The 25,174-nt window shown below is 38.7% G+C and overlaps 1 protein-coding gene and 1 pseudogene across 1 annotated transcript; both read left to right on the plus strand.

Moving 5' to 3' along the window:
• The first annotated feature begins 1,070 nt into the window (after positions 1-1,070).
• LOC101886779 (uncharacterized) lies at positions 1,071-7,224 on the plus strand. The gene is made up of 3 exons (XM_073928125.1): positions 1,071-1,235; positions 2,486-2,642; positions 7,003-7,224. The coding sequence occupies exons 2-3, from the start codon at positions 2,503-2,505 to the stop codon at positions 7,154-7,156; spliced, it is 294 nt and encodes a 97-aa protein (XP_073784226.1). The 5' UTR covers positions 1,071-1,235; positions 2,486-2,502; the 3' UTR covers positions 7,157-7,224.
• A 157-nt stretch (positions 7,225-7,381) lies between these two features.
• Positions 7,382-19,671, plus strand: LOC137487220 (protein NLRC3-like; annotated as a pseudogene).
• The last annotated feature ends 5,503 nt before the right edge of the window (positions 19,672-25,174 follow it).

The following is a 25,174-nucleotide window of genomic DNA, read 5'->3' on the forward strand; positions in this document are numbered from 1 at the left end:
TCATTTTAATGTTTCTTTTTTTTGTTTTGTTTTTTTGCATTGGTCATTTTGTCATTGGTCTAATGTCATTTTGATTTTAAAAAATTATATATATATATATATATATATATATATATATATATATATATATATATATATATATATATATATATATGCGCCAAAGCACAAATCTATGAATCCATTTGCAACGGCCATACTATTTCAAATTATAATTAGTTGTGTTATAAATGTTATAATCTCTCCTTGTGTTCAGATGTATGTGATCTCACTCTTGATCCAAGTGCTGCCAATATTTACCTCACTCTGCCAGGCATATCCGGATCATCCAGAGAGATTTGAGTGTCATTAGGTCCTATTTAAAGAGAATCTGTCAAGACACTGTTATTGGGAGGCTGAATTGAGTGGGAATGCTTATATATCAGTGTTGTATAAAGGAATCAGCAGGAAAGGATGGAGTAGTAAAGACTAGTTTGGATCCAATGGAAATTCCTGGAGTCTGGATTGTTTTAACAACAGATTTATTGTCAAACATGATAATAATTTGCTTGTTTTAAGAAAAAAAAAAACTCTGTTTGTAACAAATTTTTCATCAGCTTTGTCTCTATTTCTGAGGTTGCCACAGTGGAATGAACCACCAACTATTCCGGCATATGTTTTACACAGCGGATGCCCTTTCAGCCACAACTCAGTACTGGGAAACAACCATACACACTCATTAACACACACACACACACACACACACACAGACTCATGCACTACAGCCAACTTTAGCTGGGACTTGGACCAGAGACCTTCTTTCTGTGAGGTGACAGTGCCAACCACTGAGCCCATGTGTCGACCAACTTTTTTTTTTAACAATTTTGATGTATTATTTCTGAAAACAAGCCTTTTTTACTTGTCTAGAAAATGCTTTTGATTTAAAATTTTTAAAATATTTTGTCTAGAAGCAAGACAAAACCTCTTACGTAAGAAAAACATTTTTTTTTCACTGAGACAACCAGTTTACCTGTTTTACAAACAATAGAGTTACTGTAAAAAGCTTAAAGGTAAAAAAAAAAAGTGGTTCAACCGGTCTTAGTCTAAAGTGAAACAGGCTCCATTTCGTGACACAAGGAGCATGAACAACATCAGAAGAGAAATGCTCAGCTTGAGAACTGACCACTTTAATGCTGCTATCTAGAAACAGAATGGATTTATGAAGTGAATGAAGTTTGTTCTTTGTTGTTGAGGCAGAGGTAGGTTTAAATGTACATAATTTCTGCATTCATTCTTATTCACTGAAAAATCAATATGAATATGTCGGTGTACTGTAGATACTTGTATTTACATTGTACCAATGTAAACAAATTTTCAGATAGTACAATTGAAGTCAGAATTATTAGTCTCCTGTAATCCCCCCCTTTTATTTTTATTTTTAATATTGATCAACAGAGCAAAGAAATTTTCACAGTATTTCCTATAATAGTTTTTCTTCTGGAGAAAGTATTATTTGTTTTATTTCAGCTAGAAAAAAAGCAGATATTATTAAATAAAGACCATTTTAAGGTCAATATTAATTGACCTCTTAAGCTATATTTGTTTTCAATTGTCTACGAAACAAACCAGCTATAAAATGACTTGCCTAATTAACCTAGTTAATCCTTTAAATGTCACTTTAAGCTGAATGCTTGTATTCTGAAAAAAATATCTAAAATAATATGTACTGTCATCATGGCAAACATAAAATAAATCAGTTATTAGAAATGAGTTATTAAAACTTATGTTTAGAAATGTGTTGAAAAAAATCTCTCCGTTAAACAGAAATTAAGGGGAAAAAAAACAGTGATGCTATTAATTCTGACTTTATCTGTAAGTATTGAGAGCTTTGTCACATAAATATGGTTACGAAACTTACTTTTACTTGTAATAGTGTGTTTAAAAGTCCAAAAATGGATCAGCGTAATTATGAAAATGTCAGATTTTCAGATTAAATGAGCATATTAGGATGACAGCAGCTCTACTGGCTGTGAGTCTCAGCTACTCACAGAGACACGGTTATATTTAGTAATTATGAATGAAAAATATTATTTTATTATAGTTAAAAAAAAAAAAAAACCTGGCAGCATGGTGGCTCACACCAGGAAGGTCGCTGGTTCAAGTCTTGACTGGGCCAGTGGGCATTTCTGTGTGGAGTTTGCATGTTCTCCCCATGTTGGTGTGGGTTTCCTATGGGTGCTCCGGTTTCCCCAAAAGTCCAAACACATGTGCTATAGGTGAATTGGATGAACTTAATTGGCTGCTGCGTAAAATATATGCTGGAATTGTTGACGGTTCATTCCACTGTGGCGACCCCTGATGAACAAAGGGACTTAGCTGAAGGGAAATGAATGAATGAGACCAAAATCATTACTCACACTGATATTCATCCATTTAGCTTTGAGATGGTAAGAACATTTTGTGAAAAAAAGTGGTTTAATTTGTTTACTTTTCATGCATTTTCCTGCAGTATTACAATTTCAAAAAATGAGTCTTGTTGAGAAGAAAGAGGATATTCACAAACAAAAAGCTGCATCACCAGAGCCCAGCTGTGTGTCTGTGAAGAGCAATACATCCATGCCTCATCCGCCTGATCTCAGTGATGGAGCAGTGACCTCTTTCCTTAAGTAAGCAAACATTTCCTACTTTGTTAAAGTGCTTTAATCAAAGTAGACTGAATCTGTTTTTGCAGGAACAGATGTAGAAATGACAAAAGTATACACACCCTTTACTCAAGTACAAAAACAGAAGCTCATGTTTGAAATTACTCTGGTAGAAGCTGAAGTGCTGCACTCAAGTATAAGTAAAGCCCTCAAACATGCAATTAGGACCCAATCCCAATTTTACCCCTTAGCCCTTCTCCCTACCCCTCGCTTTGCGTGTTCCCATAAAAGGGTAAGGGTGTCCCAATTCTCTTAAAGTTTGAAAGTTTGAAGTTTGAAAAATGCTAAATTTCACTATCTATAATCCATAATCATAACTCCTGTACAGCAGTCCCACAATATACTTTCACATCTGACACTGGAATACCCTGTCAGAAAAGTCTAGTGGCAGTCAATAAGCTTTTTACAGTGTCTGCTATAATGTTAGTGTTGTATTTGGTGTGTTTACATGGATGAATATGGCCACTGTGCAAATGCACAGTACTGTTATGATCCTATCGCCGCAGTATATACACTGTAAAAAAAAACCTAATTTTACAGAAAAAATCTCTAAATTTTTTACTGTAATTTTTTGTCATTTCACATTATATTCAAAACTTAGTAAAATGACAAACAATCTCTCTAAATTAACCGTTTGACTTTCATTTTAGGTACTTTATTATTAAAAACAAATTACCAACAATTTTTTTTTATAAAGGGAAATTACAGTATTATTTTTACAGTAATTTTTCTGTTTTTTTAATTATATTTAAAAGTTCGTAAAAATTACAAACATTTTCTGTAAATTATCGGCTTTACTGTTATTTTATGTACTATATAATTAATGACAAATTACAGCAATTTGTCTGTTTAATACAAAAAAAGACATTATTTACAGTGTTTTTCCTGTTTTTTTAAGTACATTTAAAATTACGCAAAATTAAAGTAATAAATTGTAATTACTTGCTCTGTAAAAAAAAAAAAAATCGTATAAAAAAGGTCAAATGAATGGCAGCTACGGCTGCCAAACAAAAACCATAAAATTAAGGTAAATTTACTTTGTTGAAAAAAAAGTGCAAAAAATAATAAATCTACAGATATTTTCATTAAAATATTTATAGAAAAACACTGTTATTTCACAGACTTTTCCTAGATTATCACTATAAAATCCATTTAATAAAGTAACACACTAAGAGTGCTCACATACACCTGTTCCAGATTCCGCTGATTGCACACACACAGTCGGAGGATCGTTATGAACTGATTACATGCACTTTAAAAGCAGCACAGACGCACGCACCAATTGCTTAGTCTTGTTATACTGCTACTGTGAACAATATGACGAGTTTCTTCGAGTTGTTTTTTCCAAACTTTTTTGATCCAAAATAAAACTGTTAAATTACGACAAAGAGCATGTCTTGGCTTTTTATTAAAGGCGTTTAATTGTAAAAAAAAAATTAAATAACATTGTTTTCTCTTGAACTTTTAGTGCAGTCACTTTATTGATGGTGTTCGATCATAATAATCTAGGAAAAGTCTGTAAAATAACAGTGTTTCTCTGTAAAACTCTTATTGTGTTACTTTATTAAATGGATTTGATAGTAATAATCTAGGAAAAGTCTGTAAAATAACAGTGTTTCTCTGTAAAACTCTTATTGTGTTACTTTATTAAATGGATTTGATAGTAATAATCTAGGAAAAGTCTGTAAAATAACAGTGTTTTTCTGTAAAAATTTTAATGAAAATATCTGTAGATTTATTATTTTTTGCACTTTATTTAAACAAAGAAATTTTACCGTAATTTTATGGTTTTTGTTTGGCAGCCGTAGCTGCCAGTCATTTGACCTTTTTTTTTTTACGATTTTTTTTTTTAAAGTGTAGTCATGATAACATAATACATGCCTTCAGTGATTTCCTGAAGATAAATACCAAAATATAACACAACTGGAATAACTACAGCAGTCGCGATCTTCTGATCTCACATGAAGCAATGACGTGTGGAGGTGCTGGAGTGCTGTCCAAATTCTTAGGGGTAAACATTAAAACCCACCCCCTTCACACTCTGTTTGGTACAAAAATAGTATTGGGATCATAACTGAAGAAGTTAATTTTTTAATTTTCATGGGATAAATCCGTCAAGTGAATATTTAAGAATCAGATTTGGATTAGAGTCTAATATATGTATGTTTTGTGATGATATTGAAACAATAGATCATCTGTTTTTTCACTGTATATTTGTAGATGTATTATGGTCAGATGTTTATGACTGGCTTTACCCAAAGATTCCACACCTCAGGATCTTTAATGTGAATTACAGAATTTATGGGCTTGTAATGGACAGCAATGTGCCATTCTAATCAACCTCATCCTTATGCTTGGGAAATTTTGCATACATAAATCAAAATATTTGAAGGTGAAACCGATGTGTTGTGCCTTTTATAATGAGATTCTTTTAAATATAGAATCCCTTAAGATAATGAAAACAAAAAGTGCAATTAATATTTTGTCTTTGATAGGATAGTATAAATTCCAGGAAAACCCATAGTCTTTTTATTTATTTATGTTTTTTTAAGATTTAGTTATGTATACTATTTTACTTTTAATTTTTTTATGTAACATATAATTTGTTCTTTATTTACATCTTGTTAAAGTACTGGCACTCTTGCTCATTGTATTAATATAATCACTGAAGGGTTCATAATTATGTTTCAGTGTATTACGGTACTGTAGTGATGACGTCATTTTTTTACGTGCTTTACATCTCCACGTTATACTATTGTTATACGGTAGTGTTACCGTCTTGTCTCTCGTGTTCATGCTGTACAGAGAGAGCATGTGAGAAGAGAAGTTTATTCATAAACACATTTCAAGAGGATCACGTGCTTATGATTGTTCACAGCTGTTGCAGCTTTAGCTAATGAATAATTGTCCTATCAGATGATCCTTAACTCACTATAAATAACCAGACTTTTCTCATCTCAATATCTTTTCTTCTTGAAGAAACCCCCCACCCAACCCTACTTTCCCTCCTTTCAAACAGGCGACACGGCGGCCAGTGAAACCTCCGCACCGCAAGAAAACCCCTGGTTTAATTCCCTTTCAAACTAGGCAACATTTCTGTGTGGAGTTTTGCTCATTCTCTCCGTGCTCGCGTGGGTTTTCCCCAGGTCCTCCAGTTTCCAAAAAAAAAGCACCCTAAACAATTAATCCAAAATATTTTAGCCAAGCTCTGAGTACACCTTCTCAGCATCCAAATCTGTCACTTAGCTACAATTAGCAGGAGGGGGAGTCATCAAGATCTACCTGTGCTCAAACTCCACTCTCGCCCGGCAACGGGAGGGAGCCCAGGGCTCGAGGATCTTATAAAATTTTATTACTCTCTCCTGGGACAGCATGCCAAACAAGCTTTATCATCAATCATCAGCTAAAGCCTGGTGTATACTTCTGCGTCAAATGACCCTCGTAACCCACGGCGCAGGCAACGCGCGTGGCTGTGCATTTATACTTCTGTCTCTGTTGGTCTGCATTAACACTTCCGAAACGCTAGTTGGCAGTGAGGTGTAAATGTTCCTCTGTGTGGAGTTTCTTCGCTGCTGTTTTGCTTTTCCTGAACACTTCCGAGATGTACAAGAGGCTCAAACTCGCTCATTTTGAGGCAGGAACCAGCGGACGTGCAACAACTTTAACCATGAGGTAAACACAAAACAAATCTTTCCATCCGGAGCTCCTTCACGAGACTCCACACTTGTAAACAATCGCTCCACCAGGCTCGCACCATTCACGCGGCTCTCGGTCCTGCCAGACTCGTCAGCGCTTCCAAGCCGACCAATCACAGAGCTTGTGCTATGCGTCGTTGCGACGTGTAGTTACATTTTTTGACAGGTGCACATCAGCGACTGCCACGGCGAAGGGCTATGCGTCAGCGCCGTAGCATATGCCGGCGTTTGACGCAGAAGTATAAATCAGCCTTAAGTGTGAACTCTTGAATGAGTATTAAAAGACGATAATAAAAAAATTCATTCTGTCTAGTGCTTAAGCTACGCACTCCAAGCTCAACACACCTGTTTCCTTTTTTAAATTTTTTTTTGTAATGTAAAGATGAACTGATAATGTCAAGTTGGTGTACATTACTGTATGTTCAATAAAAAAAATAAAAAAAATTAAAATTAAAATTTGGATTGGGCCTAAGTCAATAGTATTACTACCTACTCAAAGTCAACCATTAAATTGGGGTATTCAAGCAGTTTATATAGAACATAGAAACACAAACATGCAAGTAATTAAGAGAACAATTTAGTATTCCTTTTTTTCTGTTATTCTTCCTGTATTCCTTGATTTTCTGCAGGACTGCAGCTAAAATGAGTCTCTGTGAGAAGAAAGAGGAGGATATTGACAACCTAAAAGCTCTAGAGCCCAGCTGTGTGTCCATAAAGAGTGATATATCCATGCCTCATCCGCCTGATCTCAGTGATGGAGCAGTGATCTTTGACCTTAAGTAAGCGCAATTGTCCTGTTTGATTTATCCACATAACACATCAAATGACACTTTTTCATTTCATTTTAGGCCTCAGAGTTTGGTGAGTTGTAACATTTAATTTATTCTAAAGCTTGTTCACATTTTCATGTTATTCCTGCATTTACTGCAGAGTGAAGAAACATGTGTCCAGATCGCCGATGTTCCTTCTATCTTGCTTTGTGTCAAAACTCTTCACACAAAAAGTTAAAAACAGTACAAAACCTGCATGAAGACCAAGTATGAGAGATTATTTGAGGGAATCAAGCTAGAAGGGAGTCAAACTCTTCTGAACAGGATCTACACACAGCTGTACATCATAGAGGGAGAGAGTGAAGGAGTGAATGAGGAACACGAGGTTTTACAGATGGAGAAAACAGCCAGAACACAAGACACTCCAATCTACTGCAATGACATCTTCAAACCCTTACATCAACCAGAATATAAGGTGAAGGACAAAATCAAGACTGTTCTGACTAAAGGCATCGCTGGAATTGGGAAAACCGTCTCTGTGCAGAAGTTCATTCTGGACTGGAGTGAAGGAAAAGCCAATCAGGATGTAGATTTGATGTTTGTGCTTCCATTTCGAGAGCTGAACTTGATTAAAGATCATCAGTACAGTCTTCACAGACTTCTGCTGGACTTTCATCCTGATCTTCAAGATCTGCACTCACAGATTTATGAGGAGTGTAAAGTCGTGTTCATCTTTGATGGTCTGGATGAAAGCAGAATGACGCTGAAGTTTTCAGACATTGAGAGAGTTAGTGATGTGAACGAGTCTTCATCAGTGGATGTGTTGATGTCAAACCTCATCAGAGGAGATCTGCTTCCCTCTGCTCTCATCTGGATCACCTCCAGACCAGCAGCAGCCAATCAGATCCCCTCCGAATACATCAGCCGTCTGACAGAGATTCAGGGCTTCAATGAGCCTCAGAAGGAGGAATATTTCAGGAAGAGAATCAGTGATGAGCATCAAGCCAGCAGAATCATCTCCCACATCAGAAGATCCAGAAGCCTCCACATCATGTGTCACATCCCCGTCTTCTGCTGGATCTCAGCCACTGTGCTTCAAAACCTCCTGAACCAAGATGACGGAGCAGAAATCCCTCAAACTCTGACTGAAATGTACATCCACTTCCTGCTGACTCAGATCAGCACGAGGAATCAGAAGTATGATGAGAGAGATCCTGAGAAACAAACAGAGATGTACAGAGATGTGATATTGAAACTTGCTGAACTGGCTTTCAGGCAGCTAATGGAGGGCAATGTGATGTTCTATGAAAAGGACCTGATTGAGAGCGGCATTGAAGTCACTGACGCCTCAATTTATTCTGGGATCTGCACTGAGATCTTTAAGAAGGAATCAGTGATTCACCAGAGGAAAGTCTACTGCTTCATTCATCTCAGCTTTCAGGAGTTTTTAGCTGCTTTGTATGTGTTATACTGCCACATATTCAAAAAAGAGGAATTTCTAATGTCTTTTCTGGATCGTCGATATCAACTGTATAGAAGGGAAAATTCTCCTTATGAGCTACTTAGAACAGCAGTTGATAAATCCCTACAAAATGAAACTGGATGCTTGGATCTTTTCCTGCGGTTCCTACTGGGCATCTCACTGGAACCTAATCACAGGCTTTTACAGGATCTACTGAGACACATAGTACACAGTTCAGAATCCATCATGAGAATCACACAGTACATTAAAGACAAAATCATGGGCCAGAATTATATCATGTTTGCAGCTGTGCACAAAGTCAAGCGAAGTGAAGCTCTGTCAGCTGAACGATGCATCAATCTGTTTCTCTGTCTGCTGGAAATGAAGGATCAGACTCTCTACAGAGAGATTCAAGAGTTTGTCAAATCAAAGAAGGACCCACACAATCAACTTTCTCCATCTCACTGCTCAACAATCGCCTACATGCTTCAGATATCAGAGAGATATCAGAGGTGCTGGATGAGTTTGATCTGAGGAAATACAACACTTCAGATGAAGGTAGATTGAGACTGATTCCAGCGATGGTCAGCTGCAGAAAAGCTCTGTGAGTATTCATTTATGTAAAACTGTTTTAAAGGGCACATAGTTTACCCCCTTTTTTAAGATTTAATGTTAATATTATGGTTCTTCTGAGTGTGCCAGTTTAGGTTCAGTTCAACACACAGTTCTGATGTTTTTATTATAATGTGTTAAAAAGTGTAATGTTGGGGGTGTGTACACAGCTTGCTGTTATAGGGGCGTGTTGCTTTACATGAAAATAAGTTTCGACTTCCCGCTCAATGTAACAAGGGGGCGGAGCCAAGAGCTTCCCTGCTCTTTGTTTGGCAAAAGACAGGCAGACAGAGAGAAGCAACATGAGTGAGAGGATCAGCATTCAGCCGAACATGTACGACTCGGACACGGACCAAGCAGAGAGAACAAAATCATTTGTGTCTTTGTATAGTTTTACAGCCAACTGTTGCAGCCAACTGCTAGTTTAAAGTTTCGAGCTTGTACACTGAGACTAATAACCACGGACACTGAATTAACTTTGACTGAGGCACCAGATGCGCTGCTCAGAGCCGCGTCACGGCACACTAGACACGCACATTCACATATTATTTAAAATGAAAGTATTCAGATGGTGCTCTGTGGTGCGGCAGAAATATGAAGTGTCCCGGATCGTGGCTGGCCGCCGCAGACAGCTGCCGACTGGAAGCGCCGTTGTGTGTACCCTTATAAAAAGCTTGCACTTTCCAGCTGCACCTAGTTTAGATGACACGGAGCTTCTGTGAGCATGAGAAAAAAACAGCTGAAGTTTAAGGTAGACAGATTCAGATTACAGCGATCATGTGGTGAATGTTGATTTTGTGTTGAGCCCAGTGAGCCTTACATCTAAAAATAAAGCAAGGGTGTTCCTTTAGTGACATCGCTTTGACTCTCATGCTGAAAATGGCGGATGTGAAACAACAAACTGAGGATATGATCGGGACGCAATGATCAAGTAATGCATTGAGTGTATGCTTTACTAAACAGATAGGGCTTTAATCTAAGTTCAGGGCCGGAGCAAGCTGAACTGCCTCTCTAGGCAGAAGACGATCACGCCGCCCTCAACCCCAATGTGAAAACGAAAGTGACCGGTTATGAAAATGAAGTGAGGTGTCGTGGACCTCTTTTCCGGCGCTCTATGCGCGGATATAACTGTGGACGCGCGGGTGCTGAGGGAGGGAGGTGTCGCGGACACTGCGCTCTTTATTCTGCCGCCCTATGCGCGGATATAACTGAGGACGCGTGGGTGTCACAGACCTCAATTCTGCCGCCCTATGCGTGGATATAACTGAGGTCACGCGGGTGCTGATGGAGGTGACGCTGACGCCGCCCTCTCTATTCTATCGTCTATGCGCGAATATATCTGAGTACGCGGGGGAAGTGTCGCGGACATAACTGAGGACGCAGGTGGTAAGTGAGGTGTAGCAGACGCCGCCCTCTCTATACTGCCGCCCTAGGCGGCCGCCTAGGTCGCCTCTATGGACGCGCCGGCTCTGTCTAGGTTTGAACTGAGAGAGTGCATCTGCGCCTCGGATATTATCAGGAAGGCTATTCCAGAGTTTAGTAGCCATAACAAGAAGACTCGTCTTCCTTTACTTGACTTTGCTATTCTAGGTACTACCAGAAGCCCTGAGTTTTGAGATCTTAAAGAGCGGGTTGGATTGTAGCGAGACAGAAGGTTGGTTAGATAAACAGGAGCTAGATTATTTAGAGCTTTATAGGTGAGAAGCAATATTTTAAATTCAATACAAAACTTAACAAGCAGCCAGTGTAAGGAGGATAAAATTGGGGTGATCTGATCATATTTTCTAGACCTGGTCAGAACTCTGGCAGCTGCATTTTGTACTAATTGAAGTTTGTTAATAGAGGATGCTGGGCAGCCAGCAAATAGAGCATTACAGTAATCCAGTCTCGAAGTCATAAAAGCATGGACTAGCTTTTCTGCATCTGAGATGGATTTTAGTGATTTAGTGATATTTCTCAAATGAAAGAAGGCAGTTTTTGTGACATATGATTTTTAAAAGTTTAATTGTTGTCTAATATCCAGTCAGTGTTCATCTTCTCATGAAGAATAATCAATGTGATCAATTGATCCAGAAATCAATGTTTAATGCAATCCTCAAACTCACTGAGAGAGCTGGACCTGAGTAACAATGACCTGCAGGATTCAGGAGTGAAGCTGCTCTCTGATGGACTGAAGAGTCCACACTGCCAACTCAAAATACTGAGGTAGGAGAATCATTTTCTTGTGACATAAATGATGCCCTCTGCTTTGATCCTGATCACCTGTGTTTGTCTGAACTCTTAGGCTTTGTAGAATAGTAATAATGACTTCTTAACTTATTAATATCAACGTTGTGAGGTGCTTAAATTAACAGAAACTGTCACACCATGACACTGGAACATTTAGTAAAAAAAATAAACCCAGAGCTGCTAATCCAGGGGTGGCCAACCCTGTTCCTGGAGAGCCACCTTCCTGCAGATTTCAGTTGCAACCCATATCAAACACACCTGAACCAATTAATTAGGACCTGAACACCACATGATAACTACAGGCAAGTGTGTTTGATATGGGTTGCAACTGAAATCTGCGGGAAGGTGGCTCTCCAGGAACAGGGTTGGCCACCCCTGCAGTCTAATCAGTGATCAGTGAATTATATGTGCAACATTGAACCAAGGATTCAATAGATTTAAATCAGAGTTACAATGATTGAAATGCTCTTGTATGTACATCAGTTTAATATAATGTCCAGTCTTAGATGATATGATATTGAGTGTGGGTGTGTTTATTAATAGATTATCTGGCTGTATGGTGACAGAGGAAGGCTGTAGTTTTCTGGCTTCAGCTCTGAGATTAAACCCCTCCCACCTGAGAGAGCTGGATCTGAGCTACAATCACCCAGGACCATCATTAGTCAAGCTGCTCTCTGATCCAAACTACAGACTGGAGAAACTCAAGTATGTTCAATACTAAAACTCTTTCTGTCACGTGTGCTGTAATTTCATTGAAATATGCATATGAAATCTATAACTCTATATGAGGGAGAACAGGCCAATGATGATACTAAAGAAAGCAGATCAGCTCAGTGCAGAAAAACAGAAGACGGAAAAAGGGTTTTGCAGCTTGCAGATGAATATACCAAGTGTAACGACTGGGGGGAGTGACACTCACAACAGAAGGTAGGATCTAAATGCAGGTTTATTCTTTGTCAGGCAAGCAATGGTCAAAGCAGATATGAACAGGTATATGCGGGCAAATCCAGAGTCGTAATCGAGGAACAGGCAAAAGGTCGAAAGGCTGGCGGCTAGACAGGATAACTAGGATACAAAGCTGGGTTCAGACACGGAGAAACAAGACAAGGAAAACGCGTTGTAATGCTACTTTACAGTGAACAAGACTCGTCAAACTGGAAGGGTGAAAGAGTGGCTTATGAATGGCGTGATATCAGTCAGTGACAAGGTTCAGCTGGGGATTGCAATCAGGATAGATGAATGACCAGGCGTGTGTGTTTGGAAGAGGTGCATGTATGAATATGTAGTCTTGGGAAATGCGGAAGTGAAGTTCAAGTATAGTGGAAACCAGCGATCTCCGGAGAACGATCGCTGGTTAACGTAACACCAAGTTACTGATCACAAATGAAATGAATTTAGCTCAGAAATGTTTCAGATCTATGGTTGATAGGGATTTCTATACTCATGTACTCTGGAATTTTCTTTACATTGAACTATGGAAAGCTCAGAATTATAAAGAAATATGTATATATATATTCATTCATTCATTCATTCATTCATTCATTCATTCATTCATTCATTTTTTTGTCGGCTCAGTCCCCCCATCAATCCAGGGTCGCTACAGCAGAATGATCCGCCAACTTATCCAGCAAGTTTTTACGCAGCGGATGCCCTTCCAGCCGCAGCAACCCATCTCCGGAAGAAAAAAAAATAAATAAAAAATAAAATAAAAATAAATAAATATATATATATATATATATATATATATATATATATATATATATATATATATATATATATATATATATATATATATATATATATATATATTATTTTTTCATTTATTTATTTCTTTTTTTTTAGCAATATCACACGAGTAGCAGTGCGATATAGCTGTATATCGGCACTGGTGGGAGGTGTGCGTTGTGCCACAGGCCGAGTGCCTTAGTGCCCCCACCAATGCCGTTATACAGCCATATCGCACTGCTACGAGTGTGGTATTGCGTTTATACATCAGTTTGATTGCATAATTGTGTATATAAAAACAAAGTCAAACATGGAGAGTCTCAAAAACCCTTTTGTATGAGGAACTACTTTCTTCCGCGTTGGATTCAAATCATAAGCTGACAGTTAAACAGCTGAGCAAGCATCTTTTAAACTTTACATCTATAGTGTCTGCTTTTTGCTGGCTGTATGTCATAGATATATACACTAGATATCGCATAGTGACCCTGAGCATGCGTCAATAGCGCCGCCACATTGGTACAGTGCTCCCAGGACAAATGTCATTCAACCGCACTAGTCAAGACAGTGTTATTAAGTGAAGATGCGGGACTTTAGCGCTGTCTACGGGTGTAGTAACGAGGAAACAAAGAAAACAAAGCACGAAGGCAGAACATTTCATAGGTAAGGTTTAGTTTTTTTGCGTTTTTGTATGTTTTGAACTTTTGTGCTAATCAGGTAACGCTATTGATGATAACAGTCACTTACTGCATTCACCATACGGCAAAGCAACTCCAAGTTGCATTAAACACTCGGCTTATGCTAGTTTTGTTGAATAAAATCAGCAAACAATGCAAAAAATATGTGACAACGAGATGCTGCGCTGCCAGAAACTTGTATTATTGTCGGCTAGAAGGAGTCGTTCATAATAGAGATTCATTCACAAAGGAATCGCTCCCTCCGTCAGTATGAGAAGTGAAAGCAGGAGAGGAGCTGTGTTTCAGGACATGGATTAGATCAAATTTAACAGGGAGGGTGAATAGTACATTTCTGTACACACAAACACAAGCTTTTTGTCAGGAATGGCCGTGCGGTCTCTGATCCATCAATGTAGAAAAGTGATGTAAAATTATAATTTTCGTAATTAGAAAAAAAATTACATACTAACATCCAGGAAAACTCCCGATCATAGAAATATGTGTATATGTGTATATCTCTGGCTTTGGATGGCCACAGTCCTCCACTGTACCTTGGTCCCGCATTCATTTTAAAGGAGCGCTACCCTGTTCCAACATGGCAGCTCTATTGACGCATTCCTTCCAATAGACAACAACAGGGTAGGCGACATCCAATGTATACATCTATGGCTGTATGTGGGCGGAGTAATACACAAAGGGTAAAGAGGCTGTACGGGTACTGAATATATCACGGCTATCAGCCAATCAGATTCGAGAACCAGACAGAATTGTTGTATAAATATATATATACAGGGCTTGACCTGTGGCTAGTAGTTTTCCAACATTACTAGCCACTCAGTATTTTCACTAGCCACAATTTTGTTGTTGGGAAAATATATTTTAAATGCATAAATTTGACGTTGACATGCTAAAGCTACTTGATTTAGATTTTGTCTTATGTCCACATGGCTCCTTATTCGTTTCACTTTTTGTGTGCCATGTATGAGCTTACTCAATGTGCATGAGCAAGGGGTCATGGTTTCATAGTGTCGTATTACAGTTAGTTTTTATTTCACATGACTTTTCAGGGCTCTAAATTAAGGATTTACCAAATGTATCTCTGACCACACCAAAAATAAATAATTATTTCTTATCCACAAATGTTAAATGTGTCAAAGCAAGCAAAATATAGTTGTATACTTTTTATTTAACAAAACATTTCTTTGAAAAATAAATAAAAAATAAACAATTGACATTAAAAAAATTAATATTGTCATGTACAGTATCTAAAACTATGCACAGTAATCTGTCCTGGATTGACAGATCACCAGTTCACTACACATAAATGGGGAGTTGATCTTCCATTTAAGCAATGTTATTTAAAAAAATGATAATTAAAACATATTAACAAAAATAACTGTAAGCAAAAGTTTTAAACAGCGGCTATTGTGCTGACATCTTTATGACTGTTTTGACTATGATTTTGGATTGCCCTGTTTGATTCTTGATTCTGCCTATTTTTGTCCACGATTACCTGCACGAACATTTTCTTTAATAAACTGTTATTAAACTGCACTTAGATCCCTTAACGAAATTAAGTTGTTTTTACTCAGTATTAATATTATAGTGTTCTCTTTTGTTTTTGTTATATATCATTCATTCATTCATTTTCTTGTCGGCTTAGTCCCTTTATTAATCCGGGGTCGCCACAGCGGAATGAACCGCCAACTTATCCAGCAAGTTTTTACGCAGCGGATGCCCTTCCAGCCGCAACCCATCTCTGGGAAACATCCACACACACACTCATATACTACAGACAATTTAGCCTACCCAATTCACCTGTACTGCATGTCTTTGGACTGTGGGGGAAACCGGAGCACCCGAAGGAAACCCACGCGAACGCAGGGAGAACATGCAAACTCCACACAGAAACGCCAACTGAGCCGTGGCTCGAACCAGCGACCTTCTTGCTGTGAGGCGACAGCACTACCTTTTGCGCCACTGCCTTGCCTTTTATTATATATGTTTTATAATTTTGTATATTATATTGTTTAAATTATATTGTATTTTCTGCATAGTATTTAGCACTTGCAGAAGCTTCTTTAAGTGCTTAATGAAATGAAATTATTTATTATCATTATTATTATTAATATTATTATTATTATTATCGTAATTATTAATTGTATAGCCACAAAGGATCAGTGAATTTCAAGATGAATCTGTGGTAAACAATTAAAGCTTCATATTTATTTTGAATTAATTTCTTTGAAATTTTGGATGCTCATGTTGGGATGTTTTGAAATCTTAAATAATTCTGACTTTTTACAGTTTTAATTTAATATTTTATGTGTCATTTTTATTTTTAGTTCAACATCATTGTTTTTACTGTAACATTAATTTGTAAAGTCATCAGGATCTAAAGTGAATGTCATCTTTTGTTTTGTATAGTTTGGATCAAGGAGGGGAGCACAGGATTACAGCAGGACCACAGAAATGTAAGAAACACCCTTCTGGCCTCCATAAAGTTTAAATTGTGGATTAATCAAATACAAAAAAAAAAAAAAAAATTAAATCATCAAGTTTGTATTTTTTTTTTACAATGGCTATGACAGTTTTTTTCAATACATTTAACAAGTTTGCTAAACTCTTAACACAGCAACACACCTAAAACACACAATTGGCAAAACAGTTAATTTCATGCTCAAAATCACACATTGTAAACTAAACCTCTAAACTAATGTTCAAAATACAATAATAAACGAACACACTACACCATGTCTAACACAACACTACAAACATGTTTCAAAATGAAATTATTGTTCAAAACACAAACACATGTTCTCTTCCAACAGAAACATTTAGTCAATCAGAACACAATGACAATAAAAACACATCATCAGCTGACATTACAGAAACTGCATTAGTTTATGTGTCAGCTTTGCCCTTATATTTTAACACTCTCTACATTTTTGTTTTGTTGGGTTTAGTACAGTAAATGCTTGCATTTTGTTTCTTATGCTGCAGAAATTATTACAAAAAATTAACGACCATCTCAGAATAGCTTTAAAAATGTAAAAAAAAAATAAATACAAACAGAATTGCTGCAGTACAGACTTTATATGCAAAAGGACATAACTGCAAGATATACTAACAAAAAAAAAAAACAACAACAAAGTAACCTTCTATTCTGCCTGGTCTTCTGCATTTGCCTGACTTCTTCTCTGGCCCGGCATGGTAACAATGGCCTTTTTGCCTATTATGTTACGGCGACGCCTTTTCGCCAAGTTGAAGCCAGCCTTTCAACATAGATAATTTCATGTGGGACTTGATTGACCTCCAACTCCATGACTCTCTAAAAGTAATTAGACACAGTGTAAATGCTTTACTGTACTGTATAACTAATGTATGTACTAATGAACACCAGGTTTATAAAGTAGTTTACTGCAAAACACACTGTGCATAGTAAAGTAATCACTGTATTGCATAACTTTACCTGGACGTATTGGTGACAAAGTTCAGTAATGTGCTCACTGTTCCTTTCAAAAACCTCATGAGTCCTCTTTTGGAACAAACCGTATGATCATGTGATGAGCTATGATATATATACAGTATATATATCCACACTTTAACATTGCGAGCGGCGGTTAAGTGAGGCTATGGCAACAGTACAAGGAAGCGCCGGCGAAGTGAGGCAACAGGCAACTGTACGAAGTGCAGGCGTCTTTCAAATCTGCGGTGTGAAGACATTTGGTTTTGCCTCGGCTCAGTTGGCATTTCTGTGTGGAGTTTGCATGTTCTCCCTGCATTCGCTCAGGTTTTCTCCAGGTGCTCCGGTTTCCCCCACAGTCCAAAGACATGCGGTACAGGTGAATTGGGTAGGCTAAATTGTCCGTTGTATGTGAGTGGATGATTCCCAGAGATGGGTTGCGGCTGGAAGGGCATCTGCTGCATAAAAAACTTGCTGGAAAAGTTGGCGGTTCAATCCGCTGTGGCGTCCCCACATTAATAAAGGGACTAAGCCGACAAGAAAATGAATGAATGAATGATAACAAGCAGTCCAATGGTATGATTCAAATGTTCAATACACTTTTTAAAATCCCACAGTGGTATATTCATTGGCAAAGTATATGACCATAATTCACGAATAAATATGCTAAATAAATGTTTAATTCATCTTTATTTGTATAGCGCTTTTACAATGAAGATTGTGTTAAAGCAGCTTCACATAGAAGATTATAGTAAATTGAATCTGCGTCAGTCCAGTTTTCAGAGTTTAAGTTCAGTGTAGGCTTTCCATTGTTGTATTGTTTGTTATAACAAGACAAAACTTTGCAGAGATACAACAATGTGAAATCTGTATTTGCTTTAAAACTAATAAAAATGCTGAGAGAATAACATTTAAAGCTGTCCAAATTAGGTTCTTAGCCATGTACAGTACTGTATGTTACAAATCACCAGCCAATGAGTTTTTACAAAATGCGTATGTAATGGAGGCCAGCTAGTAAGTGCTAGGCAGGTAAACTTCACTCTTCTGACCTCTAAAGGTGCTATAGCGACAGACGGTAGAGGCCATGGACTTTAGCCTCCTTGGTAGAGCAACCCACTCCCATGCGGAAGGTCGCTGGTTCGATACCAGTTCGGAACGGGTTGGGTGGCGTGGGACCGGCGGGGTTACATTGGTGCCGTGACCCGGATAGGAGTGAGGTTTAGAGGGGTGGGTGTATTGGAGGCCAGCTAGTAAGCGCAGTGCAGGTAAACCTCACTCCTCTGACCTCTAAAGGTGCTCTAGCGACAGACGCTAGAGGCCATGGTCTTTAGCCTCCTTATTAGAGCAACCGACTCCCATGCGGAAGGTTGCCGGTTCGTTACCAGCTTGAAGCAGGTTGGGTGGTGTGGGACTGGCGGGGTTGTATTGGTGCCGTGACCCGGATGGGAGTGAGGTTTAGAGGGTTGAGTGTAAAGGAGGCCAGCTAGTAAGTGCTGTGCAGGTAAACCTCACTCCTCTTACGTCTAAAGGTACTCTAGCGACAGACGCTACAGGCCATGCTCTTTAGCCTCCTTGGAAGAGCAACCGACTCACATGCGGAAGGTCGCTGGCGGGGTTACACGCACTTTACAGAATAAAAAGTTAATGAGCAGATTTTAATAATAGGCTAATAATAATAAATAAATAAATTTGTCATACTAATCTAAAAAGTTGATTTACTGATGCCACTGGGGATGACAGTAATGTTATTATGTGTTTTTTTAATGTACAGATGCATGTGATCTCACACTGGATGTAAACACGGCAAACATTCATCTCGCTCTGTCTCAAAGGAACCGAAAGGCCAGACATGTGAAAGAGAGGCAGCCGTATCCTGATCATCCAGAGAGGTTTTACATGTGGCCTCAGGTTTTATGTAGAGAGAGACTGGCTGAACGCTGTTACTGGGAGGTTGAATGGAGCGGAAGAGCTGATATATCAGTGACATACAAAGAAATGAGCATCGATGATTGGAAGTTTTCGTTTGAATTTCGAGAAAGATCCTGGTGTCTGATCTGTTTAAATGACAAATTATCTGTCTACAATGGGCATACAAGGACAGAGATCTCTTTATGTCCCTCTAGAAGAGTTGGAGTGTATCTGAACTGTTCTGCCGGCACTCTTTCCTTCTACGGTGTCTCTGACACACACACACTCACACATTTATACACATTTAACGTCACATTCACTGAACCCCTCTACGCTGGATTTTCAGTTTATAGTGGTAGTTCAGTGTCTCTGCATCAGATTATAGCCTTCAATAAGAGATATGATGCTGAATGACAGAGGTGGGTAGTATTAAATTACATTTACTTCGTTACATTTACTTGAGGCGAGCAGTGGCGCAGTAAATAGTGCTGTCGCCGCACAGCAAGAAAGTCGCTGGGTCGCTGATTCGAGCCTCCGGCTCAGTTGGCATTTCTGTGTGGAGTTTGCATGTTCTCCCTGCATTTGCGTGGGTTTCCGGAGCCGGTTTTCCACACAGTCCAAAGACATGCGGCACAGGTGAATTGGGTAGGCTAAATTGTCCATAGTGTATAAGTGTGTGTGTGAATGTGTGTGGATGTTTCCCAGAAATGGGTTGCGGCTGGAAGGGCATCCACTGCATAAAAACTTGCTGGATAAGTTGGCAGTTCATTCCGCTGTGGCGACCCCAGAATAATAAAGGGACTAAGCCGACAAGAAAATGAATGAACATTTACTTGAGTAAAATTGTGACGTGTACTTTTTAAATACATTTAAAAATGTGTACTTTTACTCTTACTCAAGTGAATTGGTAACACTTTACAATAAGGTTCATTAGTTATTGTATTCACTAACATGAACTAATCATGAACGACACATGTACAGCATTTATTAATCATATTTGAATATTTACTAATGCATTATTAACACTCAAGTCCTTGCTTTTTTACATTAGTTAATGCACCGCGAGTTAACATGAACTAACAATGATCAGCTGTACGTTAACTAACATGAACAAATACCGTAGTAAATGTATTGTTCATTGTTTGTTCATGTTAATAAATGCATTAATTAACATTAACTAATGAACCTTATTGTAAAGTGTGACCAGTAAATTATTAGAGAAAAATCATTACTCTTTGCTACATTTGGCAGCGTTCCTCCATTACCGTCAAATGATAATAAATATAATTCATATGACTTGTTTGCAAATATCGAGAAGCGCCGCATTGGAGAGGTTGTGTCGTTGAACCTTAATAATGGTAACTAAATTAATGGATGACTAAACAAACTATAACTGATTAGCCCTGCACATTTAGGTCATTCATACTGTTCACCTTTAAACCATATATATATATATATATATATATATATATATATATATATATATATATATATATATATATATATATAGTTTAGTTTAGTTTAAATTTTATTGTCCGTTCTTTGTGACACAGAAAGGAAATTTGTCTTCAACACTGGATTTAAGACAACAATTACAAACATACAACAATCACACAATAACAACACTCATCAACACAACAACATAAGTTAAAAGTTTAAAAACCAAATTAGCCCCATACAAAATACTGCAGATCATTCTTGGCAACCACCTCATTCACTCCAAACAGCTATGATCCGATTAAAAACAACTGCTATTGAGATAAATGACTTTTTATAAGCATTTCTTCGTGCTTTAGGAATTCTTAACCTGCGTCCTGATGGTAACAATTCAAATGCTGAGTGAAGGGGATGTGTATTATCTTTAAAAATCACAACGGCAGTTTTTTCCATAAAGGAGTCAAATAAAATCTGCAATGAATGTTGTTTGTGACCAGTTATCTTATTTGCCTGATTGATAATTTGCAATAATTTCTTCTTTTGTTTAAGTGTTGTGTTACCAAACCATGAAACAATATTATATGTGAGAACACTCTCTATCAATGATCTATAAGTCTGTGTACTAACATGAAAACCTCTCAACTTGCGGAGGAGATAGAGGCGCTGACTTGCTTTCTTATAAACCGCCTCTACATTACAATTAAAATTCAGTTTATTATCAATAATTGTGCCTAAATACTTAAAATTTGAGACCTGCTCTACTATTTGTCCGTTTATGACTGGTGACTGGTTTAAAAAGACTGGTATCTACCGCTCTTGTTTGACTCCCCAGACATACCTCTTTTGTTTTCCCAATATTCAGGTGTAATGAACTTTTGCCAAACCAATCTGTAATACTATTCATATATTTAAAATATAAGGAGCTCTTCATTTCTTCCTGAAAGCAAACCAATGCCAGATCATCAGCATATTTTATGAGTGTGAGATTGTCATCAATATTGCACTGCAGTTCATTAATATAAATAGAAAATAAAATATGTCTGTGGTAGAGGTCTGCATTTCCGAAATAATAAATAAATAAATTTCCAAATAAATCGCGGGAGCGGTCGGTAACTGGTTTAATTTGGGAGGGGAGCGGGCTGTCTAGCACTATCGGGGATATTGCTGTGCGAATGAGAGAGAGAGAGAGAGAGAGAGAGAGAGAGAGAGAGCTTTGCCTGTGTGTGTGCTTGGTGCTTGTATGTGTGTAAGTTGATGCGCGCGCAGATAGTTATTTTTATTAATCTATTTTTATTTTTTACATTTCTTTTCTTTATTTCTATATTATATTTTATGTTCATATTTGTTTGCACTACTGCCCTTTTTGCACTGTCTTGTCTGTACACTGCTTTGGCAATACGAATGTACAGTTATTTGTCATGCCAATAAAGCACCTAAATGTGAATGTGTGTGTGAGAGAGAGAGAGAGAGAGAGAAAAATACACTCGGGCCAGTTCCAGCTAGATTCTCGCCTGCCGGAGACTTACCACTCGGCCCGGCTCCGGCTTCCAATCGGGCCAGATGCGGCGGCCATAAGCGAGCCGACGCTGCCGCATCCGCGCTGGAATCGGCCCGAGAGTAATGTGCTCTGCGGCCCGGAACTGGCGCGACTCAGTATTTATATACCTTTATATAAAACCTTTTGGTATTACATTGGTACTTGATACATGGTATTACAAGCCTTTGAGTTGATATAACAGCAAACACCTGTGTGTGTGTGTGTGTGTGTGTGTGTGTGTGTGTGTGTGTGTGTGTGTGTGTGTGTGTGTGTGTGTGTGTGTGTGTGTGTGTGTGTGTGTGTTAGTGCGCGCGCGTATGAGAGAAAGAGCTTTGTCTGTGTGTGTGCTTGGTGCTGTGTGTGTGTGTTTATACAGCTTGGCTGTCTGGACTGTATAGCTGGGTGATTTTCGGTTTTGTTCTCCCTCGCTCTATAGCGGGATCGGGCCCGGCAGGCAGAAAACGGGGCGGATCGGGCAGCGGGGCAACAAATTCTTAATATAAGCGGGAGCGGTCGGGTTCGGGCTAAAACCTGGTGGGCAGGCCCGTGCAGAGACCGTCAAAAGGGCATGTGCAGGATAAATTTTTGGAAGAGCGGGTGGGGGGACAGATCTGCAGAGTGATCTACTGATCAGCTGTGTTGTCGCGCGCGTACTCAAGAGCGGTGTTGTCGCGTGCCTACTGAAGGGCGGGACCGAAGGTGTGCCGCGTCGCGGGGGCACTTTTGATCATTTTGGAAGGGCACTTTCTATCCAAGACTAAAAAGGGCATGTGCACTGCACAGGTTGAGCCCTATGTGTGCACGTGCCTGCTGGTGGGTGCGGGCGGGAACGGGATTCAAAATTTAGTCCCACGCAGATCTCTAGTCTGTGGTTCTCAAACTGTGGTACGTGCAGGCTTCCTTTAGTGGTACGCGGAGGAATGAAATGTCATGTACATGCTACACACATTTAAAAATGTATCAAAAATGATGGATATAATATGCCACATATGACATATAGCCTATATTTCTGAGGTAATCTGCCACGTTTTTTTTTAACTGTGAAGAGTTGTAGCTGCTTTACTGTGCCTACTACGCTACTGTATTTCAATACTGCTCATTTTGGTGGTACTTGGAGAGACTATTTTTTTTCTGAGGTGGTACTTGATGAAAAAAGTTTGAGAACCACTGAAATAGGTGATAATACACATCTTGAGGTACCCCTATAATTAAAACAGACCAGTCAGACATAACATGATTAACACAGACGCGCCTGTGCTCCGCGTCTGACATCTTCAAATGCCACCGTGCGCTCACTGCATGTCAGGATTGTCTTCTGAGGCGCATTAATTTATAAAAGATTGATGCAGCTTCTCCTACTGTAGCAAATGCAGTTTTTACTGTTGATATTTGGCGCCAGTTAATCAGGAAGTGACGATTTTGTTAACTTTGACTCGTTGGATGGAAACGATGCTTCATTCGCACAACTTTTATGCGATAATCCAGTGTTTCGCATAAAGTTTATTCGCAGTTTTGGATGGAAGCATAGCTACAGAGAGACAACACAAGCCATGCGCTCATATAAAACAAGACTACAACACGCAGCCAATGAGAGAATTCATTAACCGCGTGTTCATGACAATACAAGCACGCGGTGCATGTAAACACACACCACGTTCTAGACACAACACCAACAGAAGACTGAACGCAAGACACGAGTACACGATGAATGAAAGCACTCACCGTGTGCACTCACACAGGCAGCGTGCATGTTTCATCCCAGCACCGACCAAAACCGAAACCAAGACTGAGACGCTGGGAATGAAACACCACGCTGCAGACAGACGAACACAAACACGAGTACAAGAGCGCGCGCGTCGGAGGCACGCAGAGCCCGTGCGGCCGCATCAAGCAGGAGCATGCACACTCTGCACACACCCACAAAGGCGCGTGCACACACGGAGACACACAGGGCCCTATCATACACCCGGCGCAGTGTGGCGCAAGGCGCGGCGCGGCGCAGTAGTCTTTTGCTAGTTTCAGCTTGGCGCAAGAGTCGTTTTGAGGCGTTGCGCTACGCTGTTTAAATAGCAAATGCATTAGCGCTCATTTGTGCGCCCATAGGCGTTCTGGTGTAAAAAGGAAGGTGTTCTGAGGCGGACCGCTGGCGCGTTGCTATTTTGAGAATCTATAATAGATTTTTCATTAGACCAAAACAAACCCGGTCTAAACTCCGGCGCAGAGTTGCGCCTCGCTTACACACTGCTTAATACGCATAAGAGAGCAATAGGCAAATATTTTTACATGAAAAAAATGAAATATTAAGAATATATATAGGATATAATAGGAATAGATACAGGATATAAATATAAAGGATTAAAATATTACAAAACATATTATTTTCTAGCCTACATAAATATGAAAAACACTGCTTTTATGCCTTCTTCATCTCGGGAGGCTTTTTCAGTTCATTCATAACAATTTGCTTTTGTATAATGTTATTATTATTAGCAGTATTATTTATTATATCCATATTTATATTTGTTTTATTAAAAACAAGCTTAGATTTGCCCACCTGTCAGGTTTTAGACCATATGGGGCACAGCATGTGTTTTAGGATAAAACTCAGGTTTTTGAGCACATTTTGTTATTATTGTTCATTTATTCGTTTGCTGGAAATTAGAACTGAATTTAGAAATAGTTTTGAAACGAATATTTGCGCTTAACAAACAAAATTAATTATTTATAGGCTAATTGATGTCTGTGCGTAAAGGTTTCCCTATTCAAGAGCGAAAGTGAAAGTAGTTCCATTATCTCTCATTCTCACGCAGTAGATGCTCTGTTTAACAGTTTTCTGTTAAAAAACTGTTAACTGTTTGCTTGTGAAATGCTCAGATTTTCCACTTAGACTTACTTTGCGTCCTGTAAATAGCGAATGCGCTCTTGGCGTGACACAGCTGGCTCTTAAAGGGAATGGAAGATGAGACTCTGATTGGTTTGTT

The sequence above is a fragment of the Danio rerio genome, chromosome 17 (genome assembly GCF_049306965.1).
Source record: "Danio rerio strain Tuebingen ecotype United States chromosome 17, GRCz12tu, whole genome shotgun sequence".
Lineage (NCBI taxonomy): Eukaryota > Metazoa > Chordata > Actinopteri > Cypriniformes > Danionidae > Danio > Danio rerio.

What these genes read in the sequence shown, in the direction of transcription:
- LOC101886779 (XM_073928125.1), top strand. Translation starts at nt 2,503, where the DNA reads ATGAGTCTTGTTGAGAAGAAAGAGGATATTCACAAACAAAAAGCTGCA. An exon ending in GCAGTGACCTCTTTCCTTAA is followed by an intron (nt 2,643 to 7,002) that starts GTAAGCAAACAT and finishes GATTTTCTGCAG; the next exon opens with GACTGCAGCTAAAATGAGTC.